At 35.9% G+C, this 20,450-nt stretch overlaps 1 protein-coding gene across 1 annotated transcript in view; it reads left to right on the forward strand.

Annotated features, from left to right (window-relative positions):
* Nucleotides 1-20,066, forward strand: part of Rfx (regulatory transcription factor Rfx) — a 36,580-nt gene extending 16,514 nt beyond the window's left edge. The window contains exons 5-12 of the mRNA XM_014237201.3: nucleotides 13,874-13,958; nucleotides 14,034-14,244; nucleotides 14,330-14,494; nucleotides 14,785-15,228; nucleotides 15,333-15,635; nucleotides 15,710-16,024; nucleotides 17,369-17,737; nucleotides 17,819-20,066. Coding sequence (XP_014092676.3) covers nucleotides 13,874-13,958; nucleotides 14,034-14,244; nucleotides 14,330-14,494; nucleotides 14,785-15,228; nucleotides 15,333-15,635; nucleotides 15,710-16,024; nucleotides 17,369-17,737; nucleotides 17,819-17,968 — 2,042 coding nt within the window. The 3' untranslated portion in view covers nucleotides 17,969-20,066. The remainder of the gene's footprint in view (nucleotides 1-13,873; nucleotides 13,959-14,033; nucleotides 14,245-14,329; nucleotides 14,495-14,784; nucleotides 15,229-15,332; nucleotides 15,636-15,709; nucleotides 16,025-17,368; nucleotides 17,738-17,818) is intronic.
* Nucleotides 20,067-20,450: the final 384 nt, after the last annotated feature.

The raw sequence follows: 20,450 nt of genomic DNA on the forward strand, positions 1-20,450 counted from the left end.
AATATATAAATTTTTTAGAAAATAAATCGACCCGTTCTAATGTGTATGTGCACAATCGCGCAGAATATGTGTATTGGCCGGCCTCACCCTCCCATGTTATGATGTTGCTGAACAAGCTAGAGAGATTTGTTTAATAAGGGTTTCGCGATTTAAACACGATAATTGTTGTTGGCACACTTTTGTATGTTTTGTAGTCTTGTCTGTATGTATTTGTATGTTTGCATACATACATATGCTAGCTGTGTTGTTTGGCACTTCTCAATCAATATTGTTGTCAGTGATGATACTTGATTTTATTACAAATCTCCAACCCATCAAATTATACGCACTTTTTTGATGTATTGTAGTTGGTAACTGATAGCGCTGCCCTCGGCGCGCACATTGACGGAGTAAGGTGGCGAGTGAGCGTTTCGTCGACTCGCTAATAACCTCCCGCAGTGCGCTGTTTTTCGTTTGTTGTTGTTGCTTTGGATGATTATGCTGAAAACTTACCTACAAACAAAGCGGAAATATTTCACCTTTGTCCAATAAAAGACGATTTGTTGACAGCAAATAGGAGTAGCACAGTGGGATATTTGTTGAAAAAAATTGTATGTAATTTTTTCTTAACTTTTTAATAAATATGGATCGGAATATACAGATATGTAGCTTTGGCATATCCAATTCAAACCATATCAACATTTTAACGTATTGCTTTGCATTACAGTGTGAAAATAGTTGAAATCGGGTGGCAACTCCGCCCACTTCCTATATAACGGTACTGTGAAAAACTACTAAAAGCTAAAAAATTAGTCAGTGGTCGTGGCACCGCCCACTTTTAGGTGAAACCCATCTGAAAAAGTGCGATTTCAACCAAATTCGGTGCATAACGTTCTCTTCATATTTCTATGTCATAGTGCGAAAATGGAAATCGGACTACAACCACGCCTACTTCCCAGATAACACCATTTTAAATTCCATCTGATTCTTTCACTTTCCACTATGCATATCAAGCAATGATTATATCGGAATAAAACTTTGCGTGAATAATACGTTTAAAGTATGCCACCTTGTGACCAAAAATTGTCTAAATCGAACCAAAACTGTTCAAGCCCCTAAGTACTAAATATGTGGACCCCAGTGCCTATAGTTGACCTTCTACCCAAAAATATCAATCAATCCGCAAAGAAATTTCAAACGAGTATACCATTTGACTTTGCGAGAGTATAAAATGTTCGGTTACACCCGAACTTAGCCCTTCCTTACTTGTTAATATTCAATTATTAACTATTTGTTTTATTTTAATTTGACTCTGGTTATGAAAGTTGTATTAGTGACACCTAAAATTATAATTAAGGTATGGCTACACTCAAAACCCTTCTAGAAGTAGATGAAAAAATATTCACCAACAGATGATTTTTGTGTAATTTCTCAATTTTGCATTATTATACGCTTATATTTTCATTTCACAATATCCTGACTGAAGAAAGAATTTTTATCACATATTTTTCGTATGTGTAGACACTGTGCCTGTCACTACCCTACCCATTGTTGCCAATATTATATGTAACTTTTACTTGTATATTAGTGATTATTGGTTTGCTTGGTGTAGTCACAGTATTCAAACTGAATATGCTCGGGCTGATCAAATTGGGCTACGAGTCATTAAATCATTAATGCAGAAAAGCTTAAAATTTAATCTAACTGCGTGTAATGCACAACGAGAATTCACAAAAGTAAGTATATTGTAGCAAAAACCTGCTATTAAAAGCAGATTACACTTTTGTGCTCGTTTTAATATGGGATGAGTGTTTTATGCATATAAACACCGCCAAATCTCTTCGAGCTTACGCGAAATGAGCCAAGCACGTGCGTTCTTCACCTATTTCGTATACCGTTAATACTGACAGCATATATGTATGTTTGTATATGTATAACATAGTACCTAGATATCTATGCATGTATCTAAGTTACTGTGAAAGCGATCAAGCATTACACATGTTTGGTTTCATTTAATTGTTCGCCCAAACATCAATTGATTTAGATAACATCTGATATGACATTGTGCGCCCTCCTGTAAACATTTATTATTATCAACATAACATAGAAAATACTGAAATTTTCTATTCGCGTACTTTGAAAACATATTTTCATATTGTATGACCCACCCCTTACCTCTACTATACAAACAATATCATAAATCTCACTCGAATTCGCAGGACAATACGAAATCATAGAAAATTATCTCTTTTTTCACCTCTTATTTCCCTCTTCTATCTGCGTATTGCTGCATTTTAAAAATAGATTTGTGGCAGAAATATCTATGTACATATGGTTTGTGTCCATGACATCTTGATAATAACTCAGCCAAGTGAAATATGATGGAAGCACGACCTTTGAGTGGTCAAGTCATTGCTTTCATAAACGATTGTTCGATAAAAGTACTTCAATGGCTGTAGTTGCTTATCAATTTGTTGCGGCAGTTAGAGAAAGATACCACTTGTTCGGTTTAAATACTTGTATAACAAGGAGTATCACTTTGTTGCATACATTTTTTATTAACTGCCAATTCTTGTTTGGTTGGAGATTGCAGATTTTTAAAATTTCAAAAGGAAATGAACTTTGCACCAATAGAGAGTTTTTAGATTTTTAGTTTTTAGTGATTTTTTTTTTTTTTTTTGCTTTGAGCAAAGACTTTTGTCCGTACAAGCCCAACTCGGTCACAGAAACCCCGATATTAAACATCGCTGGAAAAATATGCTTAGGTCTTGATAAATTTGGAAATTTCTTAGTCATTTTTTGTTTTTTGCTAAAATTTGATTTTATATTTCAACATTGAATTCTGACAATTCAATTGTCAATTGTCAAACTATGAAATTTATACTCGTGTACTCTCAAGATCAAATATGACCCGGACATATGTGTGCGCGCAACACTTCTGATACGAATCTAACATTGACATGCTCAAAACATTAGCCGAAATGGTTGAATCGATCTAAAAGAGATGTTTAGATCTTCTGCTATTTTTGGGATGCCAACCTGACAATTTTCATGCACTGTTTCCTTAACTTTTTCGTTGCTATGACATATGGAGATCACGATATCACGAACATAAAAAAAGGTTGTACGAGTCTAGAAAAAAAAAAACTATCGACTCGATCGGATACACCAATCCGAGTCAAATTTAATTTTGAGTGTACTTTCCCAGTTAGTTATAACTAAAGAACATAGCTTTTTATAGGAACGAACGTGTCAGCATTCCTACTCGTATATCTTTAAATTAGAGTTAAAAAGTTAAGGTTAAGAATTCGATCAGATGGTAAAGGTGCTACAGTAGATCTGTTGGTAGTGCCAACTGTGGTAACCTGAACTTTCCAGCCTTATACATACCAGATATAAACTTGGCAAATATCTCGTTATTAACTGCAAATTTTTAGTAATAATTGTTGGAAAATATTATTAGAACAGATCAAAATTCGAATCCAAGTGTAAATCCCTAAAAACTAAAAAACGAATATTATTTTTGCGAAATCGATACATTAGGTGGTCTATAAGGAATTTTTCAATTTCGAGCTCAGCAATCAGTGTTCACGTACCATTTTATATAAAAATACCACATCAGTTTCTTCGAATTCGCTAAACAAAGTGAAAAGCTTATTACATCGTGGCAGTCCTTTCAGAAAATCTCAGCTTCACATCATGAAATTACAGTTTTACTTGTGACTCAAAATTGGTTTGGTCCAATACCCACAAAACAATCAAAGCAATTGTCTGTACTATGTATACCCGTGTATGCAGGTCTGTAAAGCATTCAAGCAAATTGCACACAGTTAGTACAAAAAAATGAGAAAGAATTTTTTTGTAAATGATTCAGATCATTTTCCATTGGCCCTATGATCAAGGGACAGCACTTTATAGCCCTATATTATAAAGTGGCGTCCCTTAATGACATACCAAAAGTAATACTACATCATATTCTACTACAAGAAAAGTGTTTCAGAGCCATGTAACCCAATCATTTGCGAGTGTCAACTAAACCTGAAATGCTGTCATTGAAATGTTGTTTTTTTCTCATAAATTGCTAATTGTTAGAAAATATTGTTTTTCTAAATTTATGTAAAAATAATTCCGCACGGATTATTCTAATTAATTTAAGGTGAAAGCCGTATTTCCTTTTAAAGTTCGCTTTCAACCACAACATAGGTGACCACATAAGCACCGCAAACCAACAGAGAATGTTTGGTGCAGTGTGCATACAAGCGAATATTTACTTCCTTACATACATATGTATGTATATGGATAAATGTGTCTAACACATATACATATATACTCTTCCGAGTGAATGGAATCAAAAAGGAAAACAAATTTGTATAATGAGAAATTAAAAGTGAATTTTATTTAAAACAAACAAACAAACAAAAACTTACAGGCGATACGTAAATGCGCTCATGGATATAGAAGACACACATTTTGTGCACAAATTTACAGTAAAATACACATGCATATATGTATGTAGGTTTTTGTGAAAGTACCTCCCACACACACACATTCGCCTTGGGAAAATTCATAATTCGGCACATTTGGCATTATGCCACTTATTATTTAGTGGCGCTTTCAGGCTTTACGGTTGGCTGAAACGTCAAGCCAGAGCCACCAGCCGTCGGGCGCCATCGCTCTGCCCGGAAATATAAATGTAAGCACACATTTGCACATTCATAAATCGGGGTTGAAACGCCACTCAACTGACGTTGCGCTGACAACAACGCGCAACAAGCGGCAGAGTGAAAAAGAAAAGAGATCGACATACGCCAGAGATTCACCACCCAGCAACGTGCCACAGATGCTGTATGCGTAATAGCCAGAGTGTATGTGTGTATGCAGCATGCAATGTATGCAGAGGGAGGTGCTTGCCATGATGCGCATAACCGTCGCGTCGGATTGGTTGATTATTTGGTAGTTTTGGTTGACAGCAACACGCTCCCATCCAAAGCGCGGGCGAACAGTGGTTGGGCAAGCAATATGGTGGTGATATCGGAGGATGGCAATTTACGGCTCCAAGTAACCTCTGTGGATTGACGGATTGCCGTAAATGTTGGCGCCACAGCTGCGCTGCTAATAAATCTGCTGCATTCGCTGCTGTCATGATTATCCCTGAATTAGCTGCGTCAGCGCCGTGCAAAGAACTCACAAGGCAAAATGCTGCAAAACAACAACAACAGCAGCAAATTATGAATAATTTCTGTTTTTATTTACTCACAAGGCAAAATGCTGCAAAACAACAACAACAACAGCAAATTATGAAAAATTTCTGTTTTTATTTATATTTATATTTATACCAATGAAGCTGTTTTTATGCTTTGTTGTTTTGTTGTGCATGGCGTTGGTGTAGGCAAGAAACTATACACGCGAAACGCCCGTGTGCTCTGCTGTGGACCAGTGCGTATACGTAACATAATTTGACGAGGACATCAGCAGCCAATTTGTATTACAAACGAGAGAGTTTTTTCCATAAAAATAGACCGCTATAGGGCGTAGTATAAGTGCGCAGGCTGTATAATGGACATCTTACAACGGATTGGTGGCACAAACAATATCCCGACTACTGCTTTTAATAAAATATGAAAAGAAGATGACATTATTGGATGGTGGTGGTTGCGGTGTTGGCAATGATGCGAGCTAAACTTGCCAGTGCGGTGGTGTGTATGACTGAAATCATAACGCATACCGACTTTCGACGTCGCTGACGGTAAAAGCGCCACCACCACGCAGCTAAACCGTCGTACAACCGCTTCACCCTCACTGAAAACCCGTTGCTAGCGTCTCGGTAGTCGCCGTCGCCGTCGTCGTCACTACCGCCGTGACTTTGCCATCATTAATGTTGGAGGCTTATTGCTAGGATAACATTTGAGTTTGGTTTCAGTTGTAATTCTACCGTTCATCATCGTCGTTGTTGTGTACATTATTTGCGCGCATCTCCCAGGTTGCTAGGCGCAAGTGAGCATCGCACATACATACATATGTACAAGTATATTTATGTATAGTAGATACCAGCAACGGCTTCTGCACACTGCCACATGGAAAGGGGCAAAGCATTTCCGCCATAAACAGCGCATTCCATATTCGCAGTGACTCACTTCACTCTTCGATCGACACATTTATGTTTTGTAAATTGATGCGCCCGTTAGCATCGAAAGTGGACGCTCAGGGCAGTGTAAAACTTTCACTTTCTATTAGACACTCGAATCTGCCGCATCTTGTCGACATTGACATCGACACCAACACCATTGCCAGCGCCATCGCCAGCGCCAACCTGTTCAATATCGTCTCACCTAGCAGTAAATGTCGGGAGTGTTTTTGGCTGTGTTCGGTTCGTTTTAGTTGTATTAGTCGTACGTTCGGTCGGTCGGTCGAAACGTGGATCGTTTGATTGAGGTCGCGTCGGTCAGTCGCTCGGACGATTTCTTATCGCAAGCACAGTGCAGCTGTCAGTGTCACTGTCACTATCACTCGAAATTGTCGACTCTCTCGGTCGGTAAGTGGGGACGTTGCATCGTGCCGCCCTCAGCGCTCAATTCACGTATCAATTGAACGTTCTATATGTTGTTATGTTCCGGTTTCCTAGTTTCGTAATTGGTATTTTTCGCTTTAGGAGCTGATATCAATTTCGGTCGTAACTATTAGTGATGCCGCTCTTGTCTACGTTACATCTAAACTCTCTATTGTTGTCATTGAACCAGTGATTTGTTGTGTTTAACTGAACTTTTTATGCCTGTATATGGGCAAACTTGCTGTAAAAGTGAGTAAAACGAATGTATTTTTTTTTTTGGATTTATTCTACTTCAAGCGGCATCGATAGACACATTGTCAATTAAACTATCTGCTACGTCCTTTAACCATATTTCATTGAAATCGCACAAAATATCATTATTTCGTTCGACTGTTTTGTGACTTAACCGCTCTGTTTTCGACAAGAGTGCGTTGGTGTACTAGTGAAGTAAAAAACGTGACGAATGCATTCGAAACTATCTTTGGATCATTCACAGCGTCACTTGCAATATTTGAATACCTCCCCGAATTATCCGATTTTGGACAAGTGTCGCTGCAAAGTTCATCACCTGCACAACAGTTGTCATCAACAAATCTTGCAACCTCCAGCACAGCAACCGCAACAATTTACACCACAATATCACCTGCAACAACAGCAATCGCAAATACCACAACATCTGCATCACCATCACCATCATCACCACCATCACCATCAGACTTTCGTAGCTACAGCTTCCAGCTTTTCCGCCAACTCTTCATCATTTTCTTCATCGTCGGCCTCTTCACTGTCCTCGACATCATCTAGCATGTACCGGCGCCATAACAATCTCTCGTATTGCGGTGGTAAATATATGCATTCAACACTAAAAAGTGCATTTTAAAATATGTATAGCGCATATGTAAAAAGGGAAGATTATTGAGTGAACCTAAAAAATTCAATTTTATAGGAATGCCATATGTACCAACAGGTTTTCTCGAGGTTCTCGAAAAAGCCTTTTTGTTTGTTGTTGTTCCCTTTCTTCGTCGCAAACCTTTCAAAGACAAAATGTAAAGATTATGACTGAAGGGAAATTTTAGTTTCACTTTGAAGACTCAAAAAAGTTTTCGTATTGCTGTTAGATAGCATCATACGTTATTGAAATTATTGTTAAATATGTGAATCAATATTATTTAATATATAACGCAATATTTTTATGTTTGATGGTATCTTGCTCATAATTTTATGACGTAATGTTAACCGCATGAATCTATGATTAGTCTGCATGAACACGCTTTATTCTTGAATAAAAACTTGTTGAAAAATTAACACATTGTTGAGACTGCGAACACACAGCGATGAGCTCGCTGTTGCAATACCGATAATCTCGGTGATACCTTCGAACGTCTTCCATGATAATATTATATATGCTAATCTTTTTATATTTTGTTACTGCATAAAATGTTTTAAAATTGTGAAAATTTATTTAATACATAACACTGGTCTACAGTAGTTTTGTTGCCCTAGATATACAAGTAAGATCGATTTTGATTTGTGCTCACGAAATTATCAATGGTTTTGTAAGATTTGCCCTCGCTTATTTTTAAATCTTTATTTTCATTTTACATTAAAAAATTCCTAAAACATGAAACAAAATAAAATGTATATTTATAATGTCAGTTTGCTTTTGAAAAAATAAGAATGCGTCGCAGTATTTTATATTGTAGTAAATCGCCTTTTATCAGCTTTTCTTTTATAATTTTCCAATTGACAAACTTTTTCTAAGAACTTACAGTAATCTGCCATCATGTGCCGATCCCATCAACATTGATACCTTTCTTCCAACACTTTTAGATTCTAGTTGAACTGCTCTCTCTATGTTCCTCACTACAATTTCCAAAATTATCTGAAAATATATCCAGCTTATTGCGGAGATAGTCTAACTTGATACTCAAATTCGCACCTAAAGTCTGACAGATTTTTGCACAATTTCTTTATAAGTTGGTACTTAATGTCCGTTCTGTTGGTACTTAATGGTTACCTTTCGACTGTCAACACAAAGCTTTTCCACGATTCACTTTCCAGAACAGATATAATAACTTTGATAAAATCTGTATATTTCAGTAATTACTGTATTAAATATTTCACCTTTAATCTTTTCCATGCTAAGTTTTTAGAATTTTCTACAAAGGTCACTACAACTATATCACTATACACACACAACTATATGTCCAACACTTCGACAAATTGCTTTATCATTCCTAACTTAATCACATATTAAATCACATTTTGAAAAAAACTTGTCTGTAGATTTTTCACCCTATTGTTCACATCCATTGGTAAACTGTACCGATATCTGGGTATTTCATCATGGTTTCAGAGTAGTCCATGAAACTTACTTTAACGAGGTTTTCATTGAATAAAACATGATATTTTGTAGACTGTAATTTTAGTTTTATCTTTAGTAAAACCTTAAAATTTTCCGCACAATTTTTCGCATATTTTCGGTAAGGATCCTGACAGCGGAAAACATCAAAATTTGCTAACATATCCAGAGCTTTTTTGTTTTGTAGAACTGCCTATTGATTATACACAAAAAATTAAAAAAAAGGAAACAAGAAAAACTGTTAAGCTATAACACTCTTCCCAAATACAAAAGATTCCTTACAAAAACTTCGATCAGTTTGTATGGCAGCCATATGCTATAGTAGGATTCGATCTGAACAATTTCTTAGGAGACTGCACTGTTGCCTTGGACAATAACTCATGCAAAATTTCGTGAAAATATCTCGTCAAATTAAAAAAAATTCCTTACCAACAAGTGCAAATTTCAGAGCTATATTTCATCAACTGAGGGACTAATTCGCATATATATAGTCATACAGATGGATGGAGATGGCTAAATCGACTCAGCTTGTCACGCTGATCATTTATATATACATATGTATATACTTTCTCTCTAACGTTTCCTTTTGGGTGTTACAAACATCGTGGCAAACGTAATATACCCTGTTCAGTGTATAAAAATAGCGAGTTATTCGCTATTTCCCAAATTTCTTAAAAAAAAAAAAAGCCTTTCACTGCTGCAGTGATTGAGGCTTTCACCGTGGTTGAAAATAACAAAAATATTATTAATATGCAAGGTATTGCCAACTACAAAAAAATTTAATTAAACAAAATAGCAAGGCAATGGAAAAAATTTCGAATTGTTTGGTCTGCCAAAATTACACTTTTCGAAAAACTAGAAAGTCTTTGTACGAAGAAAAAATCAAAGCGATCGGTTTGGTATGCTAGTTATAATGGACTATTGAAATATACAAAATATTTTTGCAAAGTTTTACACTACGTGTGTCCCTTTAAGAAATAAACAAAAAAAAATTATGAACCGAAACTTTCTGAGCAGAATCGCATAATTATATCAAGTTTGGGTAAATTTTCCTTATCAAGTGTAATTGAAGTGCAAAGCAGTGGATCAAAAATACACAAAGTTTCTACTAACTCTTTTTAGAAGAGATTGTAGAAACATGATGGGAATACTCACTGGTCACAGTCTGTTTGCGGCATACGCCTGCAGAATGGGGCTGAAAGATCGAAATGACTGCAGGAAATGTCAAGAGCAAGGCACCAGAGAAACAATGGAGCATCTTTTGTGCACTTGTCCCGCACTTGCAACGCAACGCTTCAAACATTTGGGGGTCTCACAGTATAAAACACTGGAAGACGGGTCTGGTCTTTAATTTTTTACAGGGCTTTTCAAATTCAAATCATATAATTAATTTGTAAATGGGAAATACTCTCAAAAAAATGCAGTTAATGTGTACTTTATATGGTAAATGGCAGCAATCTCACAAGATTGAATATTTTTATGTAATTGTTTAAAATTCTGTATTCTGCATAATATAAATCTAAAATATAGAACGTTAGAAAAATGTTAAAAATTATTAATTTTCACTTTGAGAAAAGGAAAATTTTAACACAATATTTTACCTAACCACTTCCAGTTTGACGGTCAAACTAGAATGCGAAATTAAAAACAAATCAATAAGGTCATTAGGAGAACAAAACCGAAATCAATTGAAATGTTTGACGAAACGAAATACAGGTTGGTTGTAAAGTTTCTGCTCTCACCAAGAAATACCACTACTAGCTCCAATTTTTTTTCTCAAGTTGGTACATCTGTCGTGAGAACACATGCAAAGTTACAAGTCATTCTGTCAATTAATTCTTTGTTTACAAGTAATTTAAAGTTGACGTGTTTTTTATTATGGAAAAAATTAAATATCGCGCAGTGATTAGATTCTTTGTTTTGAAAGGTTTAAAAGCAAAGGAATGAACAATTGTTAGAAGTGTATTAGAAGTCCTCACCGTTGAATTTTGGGTTGGTGAATTCAAACGTGGTCGTATTAGCCTTGAAGACGATTTACGCGAAAGACGATCAAAACCTGCAACAACTACAGAAATCATTGAGCGAGTTCATAATATTGTTAGTGAAGATTCAAGTTTGACTAAGTGTGAAATTGATAATGCCATACGAATCTCAGACGAACGAGTTCGTGATATTTTACATGGAGAATTACATAAGAAAAACTGCTTGGAAAGTTTGTGCCGCACACGTTAACAATTCCACAAAAACTGGATCGAAAACAAATTTTCTCAGCATAATTTGGAGCGTTTTAAGCAGAATAAAACCGATTTCGTGCGTCGTTTTATAACTATGGATGAGATTTGGATCTATAACTATGATCTTAAATTGAAACAAGAATGTTTACAGTGGACTAAAGCTGGTTGTACAGCTCCAAAGCAGGTAAAGTCACAACGTTCAGGTTATGCAAACGCAAGAAAGGTTATGCTTTAGTTTTTTGGGATGCTAAAAGAATTTTGTTGATTGATTATCTACAGAAAAGTAAAACAATCAACTCTAAATAATATTGCAGCCTTTTGGATGAGCTGGATGGAAAAATTCGTGAGAAAAGAGATGGTTTGCAGCACAAAAAAAAATCATTTTTCATCAAGACAATGCAACTGCTCACAAAGGTGTTTTGACAAGGACAAAATTCAACGCATTAAAGTACGAATTGCTTGAGCATCTACCGTATTCACCAGATTTGGCTCCCAGCCACTACTACCTTTTCAGAAACCTGAAACAATTCCTTCGTGGAAAGCGTTTTTCGTCGCATGAAGAAGCTAATACAGCCGTAGACGGGTATTTTAAAGAGCTTCGGAAGCAATTATAAGGATGGCATAAAATTATTGGAGGATCATTGGAAGAGGTGTATCAAAGTTAAGGAAGATTATGTTGTATGATTAAAAATATTTCGTACCGAAAACAGTATATTTTCATTTCGAGCGCAGAAACTTTACAACCAACCTGTAATACAGGACCTTCTTTAATCAATACAAAATTTTTCATTATTGCATTGCAGAGAGCTCATTTGCTACGAGAGTGTCGTAGTGCCAAAATCCATAAAACTCGGGGAAAGAAGTTTTAAAGTCATCAACCATAAATTAAAAATTATTATATTTACTTATTCGCGTTCAACTTGCATTCAATTTAGCAAATAAATTTGAATTTAAAGACACGTTGAGCTTCTAATTTTGACGCGCTAAGCTCTTACATTGACTGTAAACCATGCACACATTTTGCTCGAACGTAAGAGCAATATTCGTAAAGTTTATCCAGTATTGGCTCGAAATTTCGATAATCGCTTGTCATCAATGTCTTGTCATTACAAAGCAATTATCTTCACACATTTTGCGTATATCTAGTTTTTGTCTAAAACTTGTTTTTTAATTATTTCAGAATAAAATGGTTTTTTTTTTTATATTATATGTACAATTCTCGCTTTATATCATAAAAATATATATACATATTTAGATAGGCACTCAAATATAACCTAACTTTGTCATTTTATTTTGAAAGTAACGAAATATGAATCGAGAAATGGTGGTTGTAGGTACTCATGCTACCTGAAGCAAAATAAATAAACCAGATCTTCAGTTTTTCATAAAACAGCGGATTTTATATTTCAAAAAAAGTTTAATTTTTTACCGAAAAAATTAGCAGTAAATAGTTTATAAAACAAGAAAACCCGTTAACTTCGGTTGCACCGAATCTATAATACCCTTCACAAATACAAAGGTTCTTTACCAGAACTTGATTGCGATCTAATTTCGTAAAGATACCTCGTCAAATAAAAAAGTTTTCTCTGCAAGCACTTCACTCCGATCGTTCAGTTTGTATGGCAGCTATATGCTATAGTGGACCGGTATCGGCCCTTCCGACAAATGAGCAGCTTCTTAGTGAGCAAAGGGCATATGCAAAATTTCAGACCGATAGCTTAAAACTGAGGGACTAGTTTCTATATGTACAGACGCACAGACGGACATGGCTAAATCAACTCAGCTCATCATGCTGATCATTTATGTATATATTTTATAGAGTTGTTGACTTCTGGCTGTTACAAACTTCGTGGTAAACTTAATATGCGCTGTTCAGGGTATAAAAAGTAGCAATCATGTAGTGTTACAGGGAAGCTACAGTTCAAATTTCAAATGCATAAATGTGATAGTCTCAGAGTACTATCGTCACCGTTACGGAAAGTTTAGTTTATACAAAAAAACGCGTAGAAGCTGACAACCCGAACTCTTCGTCACTTCAGCGGATTAGTCAAGAAAAACATTTTTTTTAAATATTCTATCATTTATAAAATGTTTTTAGCACTCTGAAGTGTACTTTAAGCCAAAAAAAAGTATGCATTTGTTTAAAACTCTAGAAACAACGGGATGATGGGACTCAAAAAAAAATATTCTCCAAAAAAGAGAAAAACATTAACAGACCGAAAAATTAACCGTCAATGACAAAAAATCATCTGAGTGTATTTATAAAGTTCTTGTGCTAGCATTATAAACCGCTTCATTTAGCCGACGCTAACAGTCGAAGAATTGAAGTAAAAAAGATTTTGAAGCTTTATAATTTTTATCTTTTATCGCTTCGGCAAATAAAATGTCATTTGTAAAAAGCTTGGATTCCAAAAAAATATATTTAAAAATATGTAAAATTGATATGTTTTCATTATAAATTGTCCTCGTTGTGGGTAATTTAGACCAACTCAAAATTCTATCACTTTGCTCTCAAAATTTCTGAGCCATAAACAATATTCTGGGTTTGTCGAAAGCCATATTAAAAAAAGTTTAAAAAATACTTAAAATTATCGGTTTAACAAAAGATATGAATGTCATAGCTCTATGTATTTGGTATAATCATAATTTTAGATTAAGATTTAGTGCAATATTAAGGCAATTACAAGTGAAAATATTTTTGTCAATTTCCGTTTTAAAAGTAATGATGTCTTACTTATTTTACTTCCGCAGTTTCTGCGCAGGATGCTGGCCAGAACTATCAAGTGCAATATGTAGATACAGAGTTGTATCATGGCAATTCCAGCCAAGCCCAAATGTAAGCAGAAGACACGGCAATGAAATTGTTAAATTTATTTTGCTTAACGAGATAATTTGTACTTCCATTACACAGGACGTATCCCTTTTGCCCGGTTGGCGATTATCAAACGAATGGTCAAACTTACTACTCCACGGCGGCAGGCAGCAATTACGCAACCGCATCAGTTGCGAATGCGCCCGGCACACACGCTTCCTCGTTGCCGTACCTGGTGCCGGTGGAGGAGGGATTATTGCTGAACACTTCGTCGCAATCGCATAGTCGAGACTCGCCGCAGAGTTTAACGGTAAATGTTTTAACCTAATAATAGCCACAAAGCCCAGCGCAGAGTTTGCACCCATCGTAACATTGATATTTGTGTTTGCTTTTAGGAAGTGGCTTACATTCAAGAGGCGCAGAGTACACCGCAAACGCCCACATCTACCACAACAACGAACTCTGTAAGTGGCGGTAGCATCGGCACTGGCGGCGGAGGCGCATCGCCAGACAGCGAACAAAATGGCCTCGGCACCTCCAACAAAGTAGCTTCAGCCACGGTAAGTCCAGTTATATTATTGCCGTCTCAAAGGTTTTGTTCGTTCAAATTGATTAAAGTTGTGAAATATTTGCGCAAAATGAGCAAATTGTGTGCGGAATTTTTCATTAATAAAACAACATTTCACGCCTTGCACTCAGTGTGCACGCCCACACCCATGCAACACACACACATTTGCAATTTTTTTTTCCCGAGTAGCAGCGCATAAATTCCAATCACATGTGTATTTCTTCTCTTTCTCGCCCGTACTGTTACTTTGCATGCTGCGCTCGGTGGTGACTGCTGCTGCAGATCAAGTGGTTGTCACGCAACTACGAGACGGCCGATGGCGTCAGTCTACCTCGTTCCACGCTGTACAACCACTACATACAGCACTGCAATGAGAACAAATTGGAGCCGGTGAATGCCGCCAGTTTCGGCAAACTAATTCGTTCGGTGTTCTCTGGCTTGCGTACACGTCGCTTGGGCACACGCGGCAATTCCAAATATCACTACTATGGCATACGCATCAAACCGGACTCGCTACTAAATCACATGATGGACGAAAAGCCGACATATTCAACACATTCCGGCAATGGTGTGTCGACCGGCATTGGGCATTCCACGGCCAGCGGCGGTGCAGTGTCAACTAGTGGAGTTGGCGGCGGCAGCGGCAGTGGCAATATGCCGAATAATGGCAATCGCAATTTGAAGAAGTTGAGCTTCAAGCCAGAATCCTACGAAACTTGTGCACAGGTAATTTGTTATGCAATTATAAAATTGTGCTGACAATTATCGATTTGATTATGAATGCGTGTTTTGCATATTAATTTTTCTTCTTTATTTTTTTTTTTTGACAGTATTTGGGCGATGGCGCTGGCGCGATTCCGTCATTTCCCGCCATCGAATTGGATCACACCTACAATAGTGAGCTCTCGCATGAGGATGTGGAGACTTTTCGCGCCATGTACCGCGAGCACTGCGAGTCTTTTTTGGATGCTGTGCTGAATCTGGAGTTCAGTACCATTGAATATTTGTGGCGTGACTTTTGGCGTGCCAACGACAACAACAATTTAGAAGAATGCGAAGAGGAGAAATATCTGAGCAAGACGAAACTATATCTGCTATGCCATTGCGCAGAAGTACAAAAGTTTATCAAAGAGGTGAGGTGGTGTTTTTATTTCGATTTTTCAAATTGCGCCGTGCAAAATTAATATGCAATATTTTTCTTCATTAGGTTGACTATCAATTTTACCAAAATATGGTCGATGTTATCATTCCCGATGTTCTACGCTCCATACCGAATGCTCTTACACAAGCCATTCGTAATTTCGCTAAAAATCTGGAACTTTGGTTGTGCGAATCCATGGTCGGCGTGCCCGATCGCTTGGTACAAATCAAATCGGCAGCGGTGTCGGCATTTTGTCAAACTCTGCGACGCTACACCTCGCTCAATCATTTGGCGCAAGCAGCGCGTGCCGTACTCCAGAATAGTTCGCAAATAACACAAATGCTGAACGACTTAAATCGTGTGGACTTCCATAATGTTCAAGTTAGTAGAATGTTCATTTTTTTCTTATTCGTTTCGAAATTGAACGAACATGAGAGCATGGTGTTTGAAAAAACGAATATATCGATTGAGTTTTATTGATCGGTGTAGAGTTCGAAAGTTGTGTGCCCAAAAATTAAAATAATGAAGCCTTGCGAAATTGTTTGGATAATAACGAGTTTAAAGAAAGTTTGCAGTTAAAATAATTTTTTTCATCAGGGTTGCCACGTTTCTTAAGTTTAAAATTTAATCAAAATCGTCAAAAAGTGATCATATTGAAGCCACCTGTTTAAAATATAATATTAAAATTTGGTTAAGCGGTTTAGGCACTGCAAGTTAATTACCAGAGACCAAACATCAATAGTGAATAAAACCTTTATTTATACCCTGAACAGGATGTTTGTTAAAATTTGATCCGGATTGGAAAAAAAACATTTTCAAGCATTTTAGTCTTATTATCGCCTTCAAAATAGGCGCCTTTTAAGTTAATCCAAGCATGCCAACGCTTCATCTAATTTTCCACACATTTGTTCTAAGCCTCGGCTGTACCTTCAGAGCCTTCAGCGAATGACTTTCAACGAACTCATGTCATTATCGCCAGACAAACAGCTGTCAAGCGCACACTAATTGCCATATAATGATCAAATTTAACAGGAACATAAAAATAGGTTGTACCGATCTGGGAACAAAATGTGCGCGCAGTTTAAAAAGACCAGATCGTGTCAAATATGATCAGATGGTTTGTGCAAATGATCAGCACGACGAGCTGAGTAGATTTAGCAATACCTGTCTGTATTGCACTAGTCCTTCTTCTCTCTAGGAAGTTGCTGATTGGTCAGAACAGCCGATAACGGACCACTATAAGAAATAGCTGTCATACAAACTGTCCGATCAAAATCAAGTCCTTGTATGGAAAACTTTTTTTATTTGCCAAGTTATCTTCACGAAATTTGGCATGGATTATTGTTGAAGGCAATGCTGCAACCTCTGAAAATCCGATCGTACCACTATAGCATATATGTATGTAACTACCATCCATACTGACCGACAAAAATCAAGATAAAGTTCTTCATAAAAGAATTTTTGTCGATTGTTTATATCAAACATTGTGGCTAGAAAGAATTAGCAAACCGTTAGCCGGCTAGGTTTTCAGATCTAGTTATAGGTGTATTCGCAATAAGAAATGCACCTATATAGCTTCGGTGAAATCGAAGTTAACTTTTTTTTCTTGTTATTCTCTTTATATTATATTATTAAATGCTTTCGACACATCTAATGTTCATATGAACACCGTACATACTATGACTTTTGAATACTAATAAACAAATTTAATACATATTTACTCAGGAACAAGCAGCTTGGGTATGCCAGTGTGAGCCGGCAGTAGTGCAACGTTTGGAGAATGATTTCAAGTCGGCATTGCAGCAACAAAGCTCTTTGGAACAATGGGCCTCTTGGCTGCAGCTGGTCGTTGATTCTGCCTTACAGGAATATCGTGGCAAACCCAGCTACGCCAAGGCCGCACGCCAATTCCTACTCAAGTGGAGCTTTTACAGCTCCATGGTTATACGTGACCTGACACTACGATCCGCTTCCAGTTTCGGTAGTTTTCATTTGATACGTTTACTCTACGATGAGTATATGTTTTATCTGGTCGAACACAAAATAGCTGAGGCTCAACAAAAGACCGCAATTGCGGTTATCTGCGATCGCATGGTAAGTCAAATAAAATTAGCATAACCATCCCATCATTAGGTTGACTTACTAAATCGTTTCGCTCTCCACACCGCATTGCAGCACAAGGATATTGACTTTGAGTTTGACTACCAGTTGGAGTTTATCAGCGAGAGCCATGAACAGCAGCAGCAGCAACAACAACATAACTCAGTGAACATCAACACTACTTCCTCTGTCGGCAATCCGGCGAAGCGTCTAAAACACGAATGAGTAAGTGCCGTGGTAGAACTGCAGAGCGTACACCGAACGACACCCAGCAGTATTCAATGTAACGATGTTGGCGTGCTGCAGGCAAAGTTTGCCGAGTATCTTTGCTTGTTGGCATCCTTATAGTGGTAGTAGTAGTAGTTGTAGTCCATAAAAGGTAGCCATAGCCATAGCTGCAAAAAACGCCATTGAAGCACCAAATATATATATATATGTAAGAATGTAATAATATATATGCATGTGCGTGTGCGAGAACTCGCATTATATGTTTTAGCAAAGGAATAGATTTCCAAACATTTAAACATTTAAATAATACAGAAATTTAAGAAACTAAAATTTTGAAGATTTAATTTTTAGGTTTTTAACGCATATTATTATTATTATTTTTTTTGAATAGAAGGCAAGTAATTTGTAATTGCCACCAAATAGTGTTAAGCCGTCCATATAAAAAAAAGCCGAACACCCCAGTTTTGCACCTCTAGCGTGTGTGCTTGTGGGTGTTTATTGATTGTAAAGTTGTTTTTCATGAATTGGTACAATACAATACGTAAAAATATACTATGAAAATAATTATCATGTTTAGGTGTCATATACATAATATATGTATGCTTGTATGTATAGTTGTTGCTTTTTATGCCTATACATATATATATTATATATATATATATATATGTTTGTATGTATGTATAAAATATCATCTAATGTCAGTTTTGTAAGGTTTCACAAAGTATGTACGCCATTGTTTCACGGAGAAAAATGAAAATTTCACCACACGGAATCTCTCCCGCTCCAAAAATAATATTCCTAGAAAGCAGAAGCGAACTGACATCTTAAATTAATTACACGCTTTTGCTTGTAAGCGCTTATTTACGTTGTGGAATAAAGGACACAACTTAGAATGAATGCAATGAGATAACTGAAATAACTGTTAATTTTGTTTTTGTTTTTGTATACAAACTGTAATTAATCAAAAATTGTAATCACTTTTTTTTTAGGTTTTTAACTTCTTCTAACTTTTCCGTCAACCATTTGCACACTTTAAAAATTTGCAGGTCCAGCTAAGTAATACAAAATATATTCTAAAATCCCAATAAGAAGGAATATATTCAATTTCGCTCCCACTTTCGAAGATTTTGGATCAAATTGCGTAAAAAATTATAACTACAGTAAGGCTTTATTATTATGTATATATTTTAACTTTAAATTTTATGTTTTATTTTACAATTAGTATCCATATTTGAGTATGCCAGTATGTACCCCGAACGTCAATATAGTTCGTAGAAGTTTCTAAATAAATTTTTGAAAACTAAATCTTTGCAAGAAGTTCAGCTAGTTCAGCTAGCCATCAAATTTAGTTTATTTGCAAATTGTAGGATATATAGAAAAATCAGAACATTTTTAATTTTTTTTTCATTTTGAAATTTTGTTATTAAGTCAAGCTTCTTATTTTCGAGATATTTCTCCAACCAATTGACCATTAATTCGGAGCCCATGCATGAAAAGCTGCTCTGAAATATTATTTAAAATATGAATTTTGCCCCGAACAGGGAGTATTAAGTTCGTCACGAAGTTTGTAACACCCATAGTGAAACGTCGGACACCCTATAAAATATATATAAATGACCAGCGTGACGAGCTGAGTCGATTAAGCCAAGTTCGTCTGTCTGTCTCTATATACGTGATTTAGTCTCTCAATTTTTAAGATATCGATCTGATATTTTGCATACGTTCTTTTCTCTTTAAAAAAAGATGATATTGGTCGGAACCACTATAGCATATAGCTGCCTTACAAACTGAACGATCAAATTCAAGATCTTGTATAGAAAACTTTTTTATTTGACAAGATATTTTCACGAACTTTGGCATGTTTTATTGTTCAATGCAGCGCTACAACTTCCGAGCAAATTGTACAGATCGGATTATTATAGCATAAATACACTATAGCATATATTCAAACTGACCAATGAAAATTAAGTTCTTATATGGAAACCTTTTTATTTGTGAAGAGTATTATTGCTTCGGTGCAACCGAACGTTTTAAAATGCGTATCGCCATTCCAACAAAAAAAAAAAAAAAACGTTTTATACTTCAAAATTCAAAACCCTTCGATAAGTTGCTTATTTGCTTGAAGACGAATTTTAAATTCATTAGTATTTTAACTGTTCATTTACCAGTTTGCTAGTCATCGTCGTTTTAATTAACTGATTTTATTTTAGATTTTTTTTCAACATTTTCAAATGCATCACCAAGCATTGAAACGCTTTACATACAATTAATGCATAGTTTATAAAGAAAATTATTTTCGACTGCAGAACTTAAATAAATGTAAAATAGAAGTTTTTATAAAAATGAATATATATATATATATATACATTATAACAGTAATAAATTAAAAATAAAATTTCTTTACAACGCATACAATGTTTCATGTACAAATATGAATCGAGTATTTTTATAAGAAAATTAATGAATACAACACAAATAC

The sequence above is a fragment of the Bactrocera oleae genome, chromosome 2, assembly GCF_042242935.1.
Source record: "Bactrocera oleae isolate idBacOlea1 chromosome 2, idBacOlea1, whole genome shotgun sequence".
Lineage (NCBI taxonomy): Eukaryota > Metazoa > Arthropoda > Insecta > Diptera > Tephritidae > Bactrocera > Bactrocera oleae.